This window comes from Bombina bombina, chromosome 5, assembly GCF_027579735.1.
Source record: "Bombina bombina isolate aBomBom1 chromosome 5, aBomBom1.pri, whole genome shotgun sequence".
Taxonomy (NCBI): domain Eukaryota; kingdom Metazoa; phylum Chordata; class Amphibia; order Anura; family Bombinatoridae; genus Bombina; species Bombina bombina.
The window spans coordinates 1,085,231,466-1,085,244,644 of record NC_069503.1 but is presented as its reverse complement, the minus strand read 5'-3'; the positions used below and the strand labels follow the sequence as shown (position 1 = coordinate 1,085,244,644).

Genomic DNA, 13,179 nt, shown 5'->3' with positions numbered 1-13,179 from the left:
TTAAATTTGTATTGTTAGTTGTCAATCTTTATAATTATTTTTATATTAATATTTATATATTATCAGATCCAGATGAAGCCATATCCAAATTGTAAATAAATATTACAAAAATAACGCTCTGTTATCACTCTTCAAAAAATTTTGAACAATAATAAAGTTGTTTAGATAAGTTGAACTTTTATAGGAGCAAAATTCTATTCCCGCGACTACTATGATGTTCGTGACACCTTGCATGTCACGTGTTAATAATTGGCCAGACAATTCAACTGAAAGTTAAGTACCATCAGCTTAGTCGCGGCGAGCGAGGCGTCAAATTTATCAACAATCCGCAACTGCTCGCGGCGGGCTAGACTTGTCTATTTATTGGGGGAATATTAGTACATAGCGACAGCGGACACCATTTCGCCCGCGGCGAGTAACGGCGAGTTTATCCGCGTCTACAATGACGGATGAATTGACGGCTTAGTACATGGAGCCCATAGATGCACATTTGCACATACACACAAATGCACACACATATACATAGAAGCACGTGCACACACACACTCTCTCTCTCGAACATACAAGCACACATACACACATGAAAACTCACACACAAACTTTCTCATACACAGACACATCAAAATATGTATACATGTATTGATGGCAGATAAGAGTGATAGGGATTAGAGCCATAGGCCCAGCAAGTTTGCCGAAATTTCCTAAAAGTCTAACTTATCTAGTTTGTAGGATAGCCTTATACTTATCCGAGGCATTCTTAAAGTCTCCCACAGTGTTTGTCCTTACCACCTCTTGTGGCAGTTTATTCCATGAATCAATCACTCTTTCTGTAAAGGAGTGCATCCGCAAATTTCTCCTGAATCTACTACCCTTAAGCTTGAGATCATGACCCCTTGTTCTTGAATTTTTCTTTTTATGTAAAATACTCACAGTCTCAGCTTTACTAACTTTATATACAGGTACTTGAAAGTTGCTATCATATTACCTCTTGCCTTCCTCTCCTCTAAGCTATACATATCTAGGTCATTGAGCCCCTTCTGGTACGTTTTATTTTTTCTGTACCATTTTGGTAGCCCTCCTTTGCACAGATTCCAGTTTGTTTCTATCCTTCTGGAGATATGGTCTCCAGAACTGCACAATATACTCAAGATGAGGCCTAACTAGTGATCTGTAAGGTGTTATAAGAACCTTACTATTTCTGCTACAAATACCTCTACCAATACATCCTAACATTCTACTGGCCTTACTCGCTGCATTACTACATTGTTTACTAAATTCTAAATCATCTGAAATAATAATTTCCAAGCCCTGTCCCTCATTTGTAACAGTCAATAAAGTGGTTGAGTCTGTAATTTGGATTTTTCTTCCCTAAATGTATAATTTTACACTTTGCAGTGTTAAACTTTAGATCCCAGTTATTTGTCCAATGTTCCAATGGTTGTATTTCACTTCTCACTTTGTCTACCCTGCCTGGCACATCTACTCTATAACAATTGTTTGTATCATCTCCAAACAGACATACTTTCCCCTGTAGCCTTTTGCTGATATCTGTGATAAATATGTTAAACAAAACAAGCCCCAGAACTGACCCCTGAGGAACACCACTAGTAACAGCCCCCTCTGCTCAATGTACTCCATTTACTAAGACTGTTTTCTTTCCTCAAAGGGACATGAAACCCAAACATTTTCGTTCATGATTCAGATAGAGAATACAATTTTAAACAACTTTCCAATTTACTTCCTTTATTTAATGTGCCTCCTTCTCTTGTTATCCTTTTCACATGCACATTCTCTCTCTCTCTCTCTCTCTCTCTTAAATATGCAAGTACACATACACACAAATGAACAATCACACACACACACGTACGCATACACACAATCTCTCTCTCTCTCAAACATGCAAGCGCACATATGCACACACATGCAAACAAACTTATGCATACAGCATGCACACACACACTCACATATGTACATAAGCACATATACACACAACTCAGACACAAATACACAAACACACAGTCCCATGCACACACATACACACACATGCACACACACACACTCACATATGTACATAAGCACATATACACACAACTCCGACACAAATACACAAACACACAGACCCATGCACACACATATACACACATGCACACACATACACACACATGCACACACACACTCACATATTTACATAAGCACATATACACACAACTCAGACACAAATACACAAACACACAGTCCCATGCACACACACACACACACATGCACACACACACACTCACACAAAAGCACACATGCAACCTCACACATACACACACTAGATATTGTTTGTTTGTCATTTTCAAAAAGACTAACAGATGCATTAAATTTACCAATGACAAATCTACAAATACAAACAAGGCGGACACTGTGCCTTTTAAGATAATTTAGAGTGTGGAGGGAAAGACGGGACAAATTATATGAGGTGAATCTTAAAAAAAATTATAAAAAATACTTACACTGTGGAGGACTGGAAGTTCGTGTCACCAGGGAATCAGGGATGTAATGTCCATTCTCATCCACACACCAGTAGTGTCCTGAACAACACAACTTGTTAGGATGGTAAACTAACGTACAAGTTTTATTTTTGGCTTATAAATTAGTTCTTATAAAATTTTAAAATAATTCATCATAAAAGTTGTGCTCATCTTAAAGGGCTTATTTTTACAAATTGTGTAAATACAAAGATGTACCATATAGTCCCAAGCCTGAAGTGGTTTTAGTCATCACCTCCAAAGAAATAATGAAGACTGACCATCGATTCTATTCCAGTCTATTACAAGTTTACTACAACTTATTACATGATTTTTTAATTTCTAGGTTTTTTCAATCCACCAGAAAAAGCAGCTTTTGGTTTGTTTGTTTGATTGATTGTTTGTTTGCTTATTAATTTAGCTTGTGGTACAAAAACTCATTGGATATTATATTGAGACCTCCCAACAACGGCATTCCATTTCACAAGAAAACTATTTTTGGACTGATGATCACATGCTATTTGTGTTTCGTGACCACTTGAAATCCTATTTTGCTCTGTAAGTATGGATATGCCTTACCTACGTTTTTTGTCTAATGTTTTTGTGCATGTTCAATTCATATAAACAAAATTATGAAATATGAGCTCAACTGAAATATGATCCTGATGCAATAAAGTGTTTACATTTGTTATATAAAATAATTACAAAATGATGCAAAATATTATAAAAGCGTTAATAATATAAAAGCGTTAATGTTCAAGTCTTGATTCATATTGTCTTTATATTTATTAGAGATGTGCATTTGTTACTTATTTGAAAAATGGATATTTGATATTTTTAGCAACTCGAATATCTGAATGAATGCACCAATGAAATTTAAAGAAAACAAAAAAATATTGACAAAATGCGCTAACCCGGACCTCTTCTGCTTTACAGAGCCCAGGCCGAGCTAACGGGAGGCTTAGCACGACCGTTCTCAGGGCCTCCACTAAAAGGGAAGATCTTTCAATGCAGGCTCTAGGAGCCGGCCACACTAAGCGTCCTATTAGGGCGACCGTGGTTCTATGAAGAAGAGAAGCGTGTTAGAGCGCTCTCCAGTGCGCATTAGGGAAGTATAAAACCACAGGCAAACTTTTTCTGTAGCTTTTGAACATTTACATTCATTTAATAAAAGCAAATGTAAATGTTTAACGAATATTCAGGTAAACGAATTTCCACAAACATTCTATTCCAAAGATTCGGACTAACCAAATTTTTCACGGCTATTTTATGATTCAGACAGAGCATTCAATTTTAAAAAAACTTTGTGATTTACTTCTATTATCACATTTTCTTCGTTGTCTTGTTCTCTTTTTTTGAAAAGCAGTGAGATAACCTCAGGAGCATGCACATATCTGGAGCACTTTATGGCAGCAGTTTTGCAAGAAAGTGATCCATTTGCAAGACCACTAATGAAGTGCTCCAGAAACCTACCTAGGTATCTCTTCAGCAAAGAATGCCATGAGAACTAAGCTAATTAGATAATAGAAGTAAATTGGGAGCTTTTAAAATTGTATGCTCTGTTTCCTATCCCTTTAAGTTTAAACCATACATTCAGATATATTAGGCAGTCTTCATCAATATTAAATTAAATACTTAAAGGGATATTAAACTGTTGGTCACAACTAGAATCCTGCTTTTATTTCCCCATCCTCTGCCTGTAGCTCTCTTTAAGCAATTCTCTCATTTTAACCCATTACAAGTGCCTGTTACTAAAGCTCTGCTTCCTCTCACTGGGTGCCGCCATCTTGGAGTATTTGTGCACCATGTGACAGAAGCTGTGTGTGTTCCCATATCAGTGACGTTGTTGTCTTTTTGACAAGCCATATTGCGCTCTTCAGTTTAGATGACTTTTTATTTGATATATGTAACTTCTAAACAGTAAAAAAAAAAAAGTAAAAGTTCTGCAGGGACACTAAACCCAAATTTTTTCTTTCATGATTCAGATAGAGCATGCAATTTTATGCAACTTTCTAATTTACTCCTATCATCAAATTTTCTTCGTTCTCTTGCTATATTTATTTAAAAAGCAGGAATATGATGCATAGGAGCCGGCCCATTTTTGGTTGATAACCTGGGTTATTCTTGCTTATTGGAGGGTAAATGAAAGCATCAAATAAGCAAGCTCTATCCAGGGTGCTGAACCTAAAATGGGCTGGCTGCTAAGATTTACATTCCTGCTTTTAACATAAAGATAGCAAGAGAACAAAGAAAAATTGATAATAGGAGTAAATTAAAAAGTTGCTTAAAATTTCATGCTCTATCTGAATCATGAAAGAAAAAATTTGGGTTCAGTGTCCCTTTACCTTGCTGATATATGCTATGAGTTTAATGTCTCTTTATTTTGAAAAAAATCTCTTTAATTTTTTTCCAATCATGTATGCAATAATAGTGAGGAAGTTGAAGACCTTTTTTCAGCTAAATAGTTAGAATATTAGGGAGCTGGCTTTTTTTTAATCAAAGTTTACAATAATTTCTTGTTCTACAGGATAAACTATTTGATATTTGAACTCCACAATACTATTTTTGTGGGAAAAGTATATATTAAACATTTTATGTGTCAGTTCACACATAGTTTTAAAGAGTCTGACAATGTCAAGAATAGTTTCCTATTTTAATCTGTAAGATTGATGTATACATATTGCACATACCAGTACTTTCATAAACTTGTACTGGTTCCCAGTTCCCGAATCCATCACACTGAGGAATGTAAGTTAGATACGATAGTTGTGTTGTCTGTCCAAAAGAATTCTTTAAAGCAAATCTCCCTCGCCAATAAAAATGAAGAGCTGTAAATAAAGATAAGAAAATCGTATTAAACATTCAGTAGAAAATCCTCTCCAAATTTATGGAGAAATAAAGAGACATGATATTCAAAATATTGAAGCACTTGAAAGTAATGCAGCATATCTGTAAATACTGACTAGAAAATATGATAAATAAATAATAAGGAAGATATTTTACCTAAAAAATTCCTCAGCAGCCACATTCTACTGTAAAGGACATTTTAGTCTCAGGACCGGCAGGGGAGCGCATGCATCTCGCATGTGTAGGTACATGTTATCTCCCTTCTCAGTTTAAAGAGGTTTACAATGAAATCTCACATGATTATGGTGAAATCTCGTGAGATCACAGTAACGCAGAGTATAAACTCAGCACAGATTAAGCTGATTGGCTGACTTTTTCAACATGCAGCTGACAGTTGCTGAAGGATTACATAGATATGCTCAGTTGATATTTTCTTGTCTGCTTTTTAAGTTTATGATCCATCACTTTCAAGTGATTTAGCATATGGGTATTACATCCCTTTAAGATGGTATACTGTAACTACTATTATTTCTCAGAGAGAATTATATCTAGAAAGAAGATGTGTATATATATATATATATATATATATATATATATATATATATACACAGTGTGACATGTAGTATAAATCTTTAATTATAGCAAAATTATAGCAAAAATAAATGGGGAAAAAAATAACCCCAGAAATTAGATTAGAAATGTCTATATCTTGGTTCTTACCTACATAATACTCAATGATAAGACTGATTTACCTTTCCTATTTTTACTACCGTAAAGATGGTTCTCCTTATTAATGAAATTGTCCAGCAAAATGTACGACTTAGGGTGCTCTGTAATATATTGGCTATTTGGGATTAATGTTGAAGGCAGTTTTTAATTCACATGTGCTGTTTTACTGCAACTTGTAACGGACAACTATAAATAAAAAAGTAAATAATAATAATTTATTTTATTTACTTTGTAACCAGCACTATTCTGTTATATTAAATAGATATTAAGTTTGTCTTATCTGGCTTCCTAGCCATTGTGGTTAATCTTCTACATTGGCTTTTAGGATTAGATAATACATTTGTTTCTATTTGTTCTTCTACGTTATTTTTGGAATATTAGCTCTTTAGCTCTGTTTGGAGCGCTCCCTAGTCCCCCTTTTTTATTGATAGTTGTCTCTTCTTATATAGGGATTAGTGAGATCCCTATAACTAGTTGGAGTGAGTGTTATTTAATATTCGGCACTGGTCACCTTTTTGATTCTTGTAACTTGTAACAGACACCCATGGAGAGCTTTTAACACTTTTCATAAATAAACAACAAAACACGGGAAAACACAGATTTTGTAGTATTACACAGACCTTGTATGCTTTTATGCTATTGATGGTTTTAGCACTGTTTGAAATGGTTAACCTTATTGATCAAACTGTCCAGCAAAATTTACCATGTAGAGTGCTCTATGTTATAATAGGTATTCAAGCTCAATGTGTATTACTGCAATGTGTATTACAATTTGTCTTATTGCAACTTGCAATGGACACCCAGTGGAGGGCATTTAAGTTTTCATAAATCAAGAATGAAACAATGAAAAGAACTGACTTACTATGCGGTGGTCTTTTATATTATACAGACCTTGTTTGCTTTTATGGAATACTAGAAAGAGGTTCTCAACCGGGCATAGACAGCACTCAATTTCATGTCCTATGGGTTGATGCCAACCCAGAGTGCTGCTCCCATTAGCCCAAAATGTGCCTTTCAAAGAAGAGAACTTTCCTGCAGTATATCAGTCTGGCCCCATCTATAAGGACAGTCTAGCCCCCAAATACCAGGCAATTCTCATCAGAACAAAGGATTTTTACAGCTTAGCCCAGATGTAAGTTTCAGCGTTATTAGTGAAGGTGCAGCTATATCCCTCTATGCACACTTGGCTAGGAGTCCACGTCTAGTTGCCCATATCACTCTTATGGAGACTAAACTAAAAGGGTGATTTGCATATTTGAAATACTAGAAAGAGGTGCTCATCTGGGAATGAACAGCACTCAGTAGCCTGGTCTATGGGTTGATGACCACAAAGGGTGCCACCTCCTTTAAGCCAAAATGTGTCTTTCACACAAAATGTTTGCTTCCATGCTGTTGATGGTTATAACGTTGTTTGAAATAAAGCATTGAAGATTTAACTATTATATGGTGAGAAGGCCTGTTTACATACTGTACGTCTTTACATAATTGGTCACCTTATTGACCTCCATCATTCTTAGGAAATGTCCAGAACAGAATGGAGAACAAGGAATGGTATCCTGTCCTGATGCAAAGCAATATGAGTCAGGATATAGGCATTTCTGTAGTTTGCATTTTAAATTTTTGGTTATTTTGGCTCACCCTAGATAATACCAATAAAAATAGTACAAAACAACAAAGGTTTTCTATAACTTATAAGAAACTGATCAATCACCACTCTAAAACCCTCCCCCACTAAAGTAGTGCTGGGTATAAAGAAATGGGCACCGAGATATCAAAATTTGGCAAGTCATATTCCAAAACACGGCTAGACCTTCCTCTTTGGTAGGATCCTTAGAAACCAATATTTAATGTATTATGAGATGGGGGCCGATTTATCAACCCTCTGTCTGACATGATCCGATCAGGGGATCATGTCCGACAGACATTGCTGAATGTGGAGAGCAATACGCTCTCCGCATTCAGCATTGCGCCAGCAGCTCTTGTGAACTGCTGGTGCATCGCTGCCCCCTGCAGATTCGCGGCCAATCGACCACTAGCAGAGAATGTCAATCAACCCGATTGTATTCGATTGGGTTGATTTCCTGCAATGTCTGTCCGCCTCCTCAGAGCAGGCGGACAGGTTATGGAGCAGCGGTCTTTAGACTGCTGCCTCATAACTGGTGTTTCTAGCGAGCCTGGAGGCTCGCCAGAAACACAGGCCTTCAAGCTTCATACGGAGCTTGATAATATTATTCTAAAGGCTGATCTTAAATGCTGGAGAAGAATTTAGGCATCATGACTCATTTATGGTGCTCCTGTCTTTTGTTTCAACAATTTTGGAAAGGGGTGATTGAGAAAATGAAGAAAATAGTCACGCTAAAGCTCCCTCAAGATCATCTAATATACTTATTTAATAAAAAAATACCCACACTTCATATGTAAAGTATGTAACTGCCTTTTCCAAATTTTTATATAAGTCCTAGATCATTTATCCCAAAATACTGGAAATAACCTACTATACCTACACTGAGAGAATGACAATGCACTTGCACACTCTCATTAGAAAGATATAAATATTTTGTGTCCAATTGTATTTCAGGTTATCACTCTATGAGGTTCCTTTAGGACAAATACAATAACAGTGTTTAGTAAAGAGGAGTCATTTATGGGGCTTACATTTTGTATTATTTCTGTCCACTCCTCCTCCAGAAGGGTTCTATTTTATTGAAGTGTATTATCTAAGATTAGCCAAGGTATACGTCTTGGGATGAACTGGAAGTGCAATAGCCAGAAACGTTAGGACTTTTCTTGAGTAATAACTCAGAGAGAGAAACAATTTTACTATAACTATATATTGTAAAGAGCATTTAGAGTCTATATTTAGAATTATTTCATTTTTAAATTATATAACTTAAATTAAAGGGACAGTATTCCATGATTTGTATTGTTTAAAAAGATGAATAATCTCTTTATTACCCATTACCCAGTTTTGGATAACCAACATGGTTATAGTAATATCCTTTTTACCTCTGTGATTACCTTGTATTTAATTCTCTTTTCGTTCATTATTCAGATACAGCATACGATTTTAAAACAATTCTAATTTACTTCTATTATCAATTTTGCTTCATTCTATTGGTATGCTTTATTGAAGGAGCAGCAATGCATCACTGGGAGCAAGCTGATTACATTGATAAGTCAATGACAAGTAGCATATATGTGCAGCCATCAATCAGCAGCTAGCTTCCGAGCCTACCTAGGTATGCTTTTTAACCAATAATACCAAGAGAACAAAGCCAATTAGATAATAGAAGTAAATTGAAAAGTTGGTTTAAATAGCATGCTCTATCCGAATAGTAAAATAAAAATGTGGTGTTTCCTGTCCGTTTAAATGGCATCTAATAATGTGCCTCAAATTTGAATGGGTTAGTGTCACATTATATAATATATCAGCTTAGTTTTCTAGACTTTAGAAAGACTATGCATGTTGCTTACCTGACGTCTGCTAATGCTCACCTGATATAGCGGCCAGTTGGAGAGCATAGTTATCTCTTATCAAAAATCTTTCAGAGAAACTCACTCCAGATTTAAAACCATCATCCAAGTGCAAAAGTTCACTTTCTGTTAGTCTTATGCCAGCTGCTAATAAATAACTGTGCCCAAAAGGAATATGGGAAAGATTTGCTGCTTGAATTAATTCTTCTGCCTCACCAATGAATTCCAATGCCTTCTGCTTAGCAAGCTCACAGGTTCCGGGGCCTGCAACAAGTAGGAAAAATAAAAATGAAAGGGTATTAAAGTTAAAGTAAAGTAATCCCCTATTACCTTAGCATATTTGTTGTTTCACTTACTCCCATGACTACATAATTAGCGTGTATATTAAACAAGGAATGAGCGGAGAACGGAGGGAACTGTACTATCTTACCTTACAGTATGATACCCAACTAGAATGAGGTCTCTTATCGCCCACCTATGCCTTTTGCAAAGAACCTTCCTGCAGCATGTTAGTCTGGTTCAATCTACATAGACACTAAAGCCCTAAACAACAGGCAAATCTCCTCTGCACAAAGGATTTGTACGGCCAACCCCAGACTTCCATTTCAGCCCATAGGGACCTGATGACCCATATACCTAAAGGTACAGTATGTGGTTCATAGATGGCTAAAACATACATCTGGTGGCCGCTACTCTTGTTCAGAGGGGAATTGCCTGGTATTTTAAACTGAACTGTTATTTTTGGCTCAGGAAGCACCTTTTAAAATAGGCCGGTCATATAGTAGAGTGCATATGGTGATTTTAAACAGATGATGGCAGCACACCAATACATTTCCAGTAATCTTTAGGTTTATTTAAAACATCTCCAACAGAAAAAGCATCAACCTTGATGTTTTGAATAAACCTGAAGATTATTGGAAATGTATTGGAGGTCTGCCATCATCTGTTTAGCACTGCATGTTTTAAGGGCCTGAGTGTGAACGCCTGAATGGTGTTTGTGCACCCTCATTATACACAGGTGCTGGAAAATATTACTGAAGATATATGATTTGCATATTGCAATTAGCCTAAGCTTATATTGTATCGAGAAATGCTACACAGTAGATAAACGCTCTCCGGCTTCACCGGCCTCTTCTTAGTGAATTAGACAAGAATGGCATTGAAATGGTTATGGGTGAGGGTGAGGTCTTATTTGCGCTTTGGGTATGTTAGTGAATTGATATCAGTAGTACAAAATCACAATACTCTATTGTAACATTTGCACCATTTTTCCTTTCCCTGGACTTTTTCAAGCGTGTCAGTATAAAAATCACTATTTTTCTTAGTTTCTTGGGACATCCTCTATCAAAGCATAATCTTTACTTCATTTGTAGTAAAATTGGTTTTTGAACAGGAAACAAATTACCGGCAATACCAATACTTACACTTTGGAAACTTGTTAGGACCTTTTTCTGTCCCATGTAATTTTTGACCATCTTGATCAACACACCAGCAACTGCGGAGCTCAAACTGGGTTAGTGGTGTAGAGAAGTCACTGTATGGTCCAGGGTAGTAACTAAAACTTCCACTTAAAAGTTTCCAAAAAACATAAGGATTGAGTAATACATTATCTGATTGGATTGTTATGGTACCATCCAAGATCTCTTTTGGGATGTCATTAAAAATAGAGTATTTAGAAAATATAGGGAAAATATCCTGAAATTCATTGTCATAAAGTGTTTGGACAAAATTGGTAAAGTTTTTTGAGGTGTTATCTTTATACTTCATGATCAAAGCAAAAGTTTCAGAAAAGGTGATGTTTTTGTTCTGGGTTTTCCACTTTTTATATAATTCTAAAGTCTGTTCAGTGGGCCCACTGCACTGAATAGGTTGCCAGTTTCCATTATCCTTGCACTGTGGAACATACACGCTTGACCACTGAGATATCGCCCCATCACCAGACAATAATAAGTTTGTTGTCTCTAGGAAAGCTTTGCCTGCGGCTAGTTGACAATAACTGGGGCCTAAAGGACAGAAGAAATATACAGAGATTAGACAAAGTTTTAAAAAATCATAAAATGATAGATTACAATAAATAATTTGCAATTGGTATGCATTATCAAACCAAATATTATATATAACCTGATCTATTAGCTCTGCTGCACAAGAAGAGCAAGGTATTTGGTGTGAATAAGTAGAGTAGCCAGGTGTCCAGTTTTCAGCCAGACAGACCAGTATTTCAGCAGGTTGTACAGTAAAATCTATATAGACTTACAGGACAAATGTCCATTTAAAAAAAAGGAATTGATGCAGCTAAATTTTAAATGCCTTATATGCCTCTGTGAACAACAAATATGGCCCTGAAAGAATCTCAACTGCACATGACCTGCTTTATTTGTTTGTAGAAGTAAAAAAATATATATATATGTGTGTGTGTGTGTGTTCATAACAGTCTCAGAAGATGTTAACCCCTTCACTACCGAGAATTTTAGAGAAAAACTGGCCCAAAGGACCGGAGAATTTTTTTTTTCGCTATCACTCAGTTTAAACAGAAATAGTGCCTTTTGTTTTTTTTATTTACCTATGAATAATATATATTTTTATATATATATATATATATATATATATATATATATATATATATATATATATATAATTTTTTACATATATATTTAAAGTAGATTACCAAAACGTATTGATCGAGGCTCATTTTGGTATATTTGATACCACTATTTTGCAACCAAATACAATCATATATAAAAATAAAAAAATCTTTACCTTTTTGGCAAACTTTAGGTTCTCACTGAAAATATTTACACAGAACTATTGCAGGCATAAGACAATTGTTGTAAAAGCTTCTCTGGGGTCCCCTTTGTTCAGATACAGCAGACATGTATGGCTTTGCAATTAAAAGGCTGTAAGTTGCAGCTGTGCACAACATTTCTGAAATTCCCAGCAGTGAAGGGGTTAATCAGTTACATTGTAAGGTTAATTTTTGCTGTAGTGTAGAGATTGCCCTTCCACCTCCTGATCCATACATAGTTCCTCCAAAAAAAACCTTCATTGGTCACCACCATCTTAGCTAGTGGCAGTCTTCCAGTAAGCAGTTTAACTTTTTTTTTTTGTTTGTTTTCTTTTGTTTTTTAAATATATGTATTTTTTACTGTATTTATTTATATATAGTAGGGGTTACACCTACCCCATAATATTGGTAATACCAGTCTCTGGAACACATTCTGGGCATATGGCTATTTTTACAACATAGCAGAAAAATTAAGCAGAAAAATAAAATGTGAAGCCATTCAATAATAATAACAATATTCATGTAAGAGTTAATTATATTTAAAGAATACACTATACATTTAAAATTTAAATATATAGCGTATTCTTTAAATATAATTAACTCTTACATGAATATTGTTATTATTGAATGGCTTCACATTTTATTTGTCTGCTTAGTTTTTATGCTATGATGTAAAATAGCCATTTCAATTTTAAATATACATTTACAGATACATTTTATATGGCTGTCTAGCCAGTAGAGAGTTAAAAACACAGCAATACGAAAAATATTTATATATTCCATTTTAATTAGAGGTAAAGCTTCCTAGATAGAACGGTATTGCAAATACAGACATCT

The 13,179-nt window shown here is 35.4% G+C and overlaps 1 protein-coding gene across 1 annotated transcript in view; it reads right to left on the bottom strand.

Annotated features, from left to right (window-relative positions):
* The window catches only part of TG (thyroglobulin), a 535,242-nt gene that overhangs the window by 429,684 nt on the left and 92,379 nt on the right, over positions 1-13,179 (bottom strand). Inside the window, exons 10-13 of the mRNA XM_053715949.1 lie at positions 10,985-11,563; positions 9,582-9,824; positions 5,201-5,338; positions 2,496-2,573 (exon numbers count right to left, since the gene is read on the bottom strand). Of these exons, the coding sequence (XP_053571924.1) occupies positions 2,496-2,573; positions 5,201-5,338; positions 9,582-9,824; positions 10,985-11,563 (1,038 nt within the window). The remainder of the gene's footprint in view (positions 1-2,495; positions 2,574-5,200; positions 5,339-9,581; positions 9,825-10,984; positions 11,564-13,179) is intronic.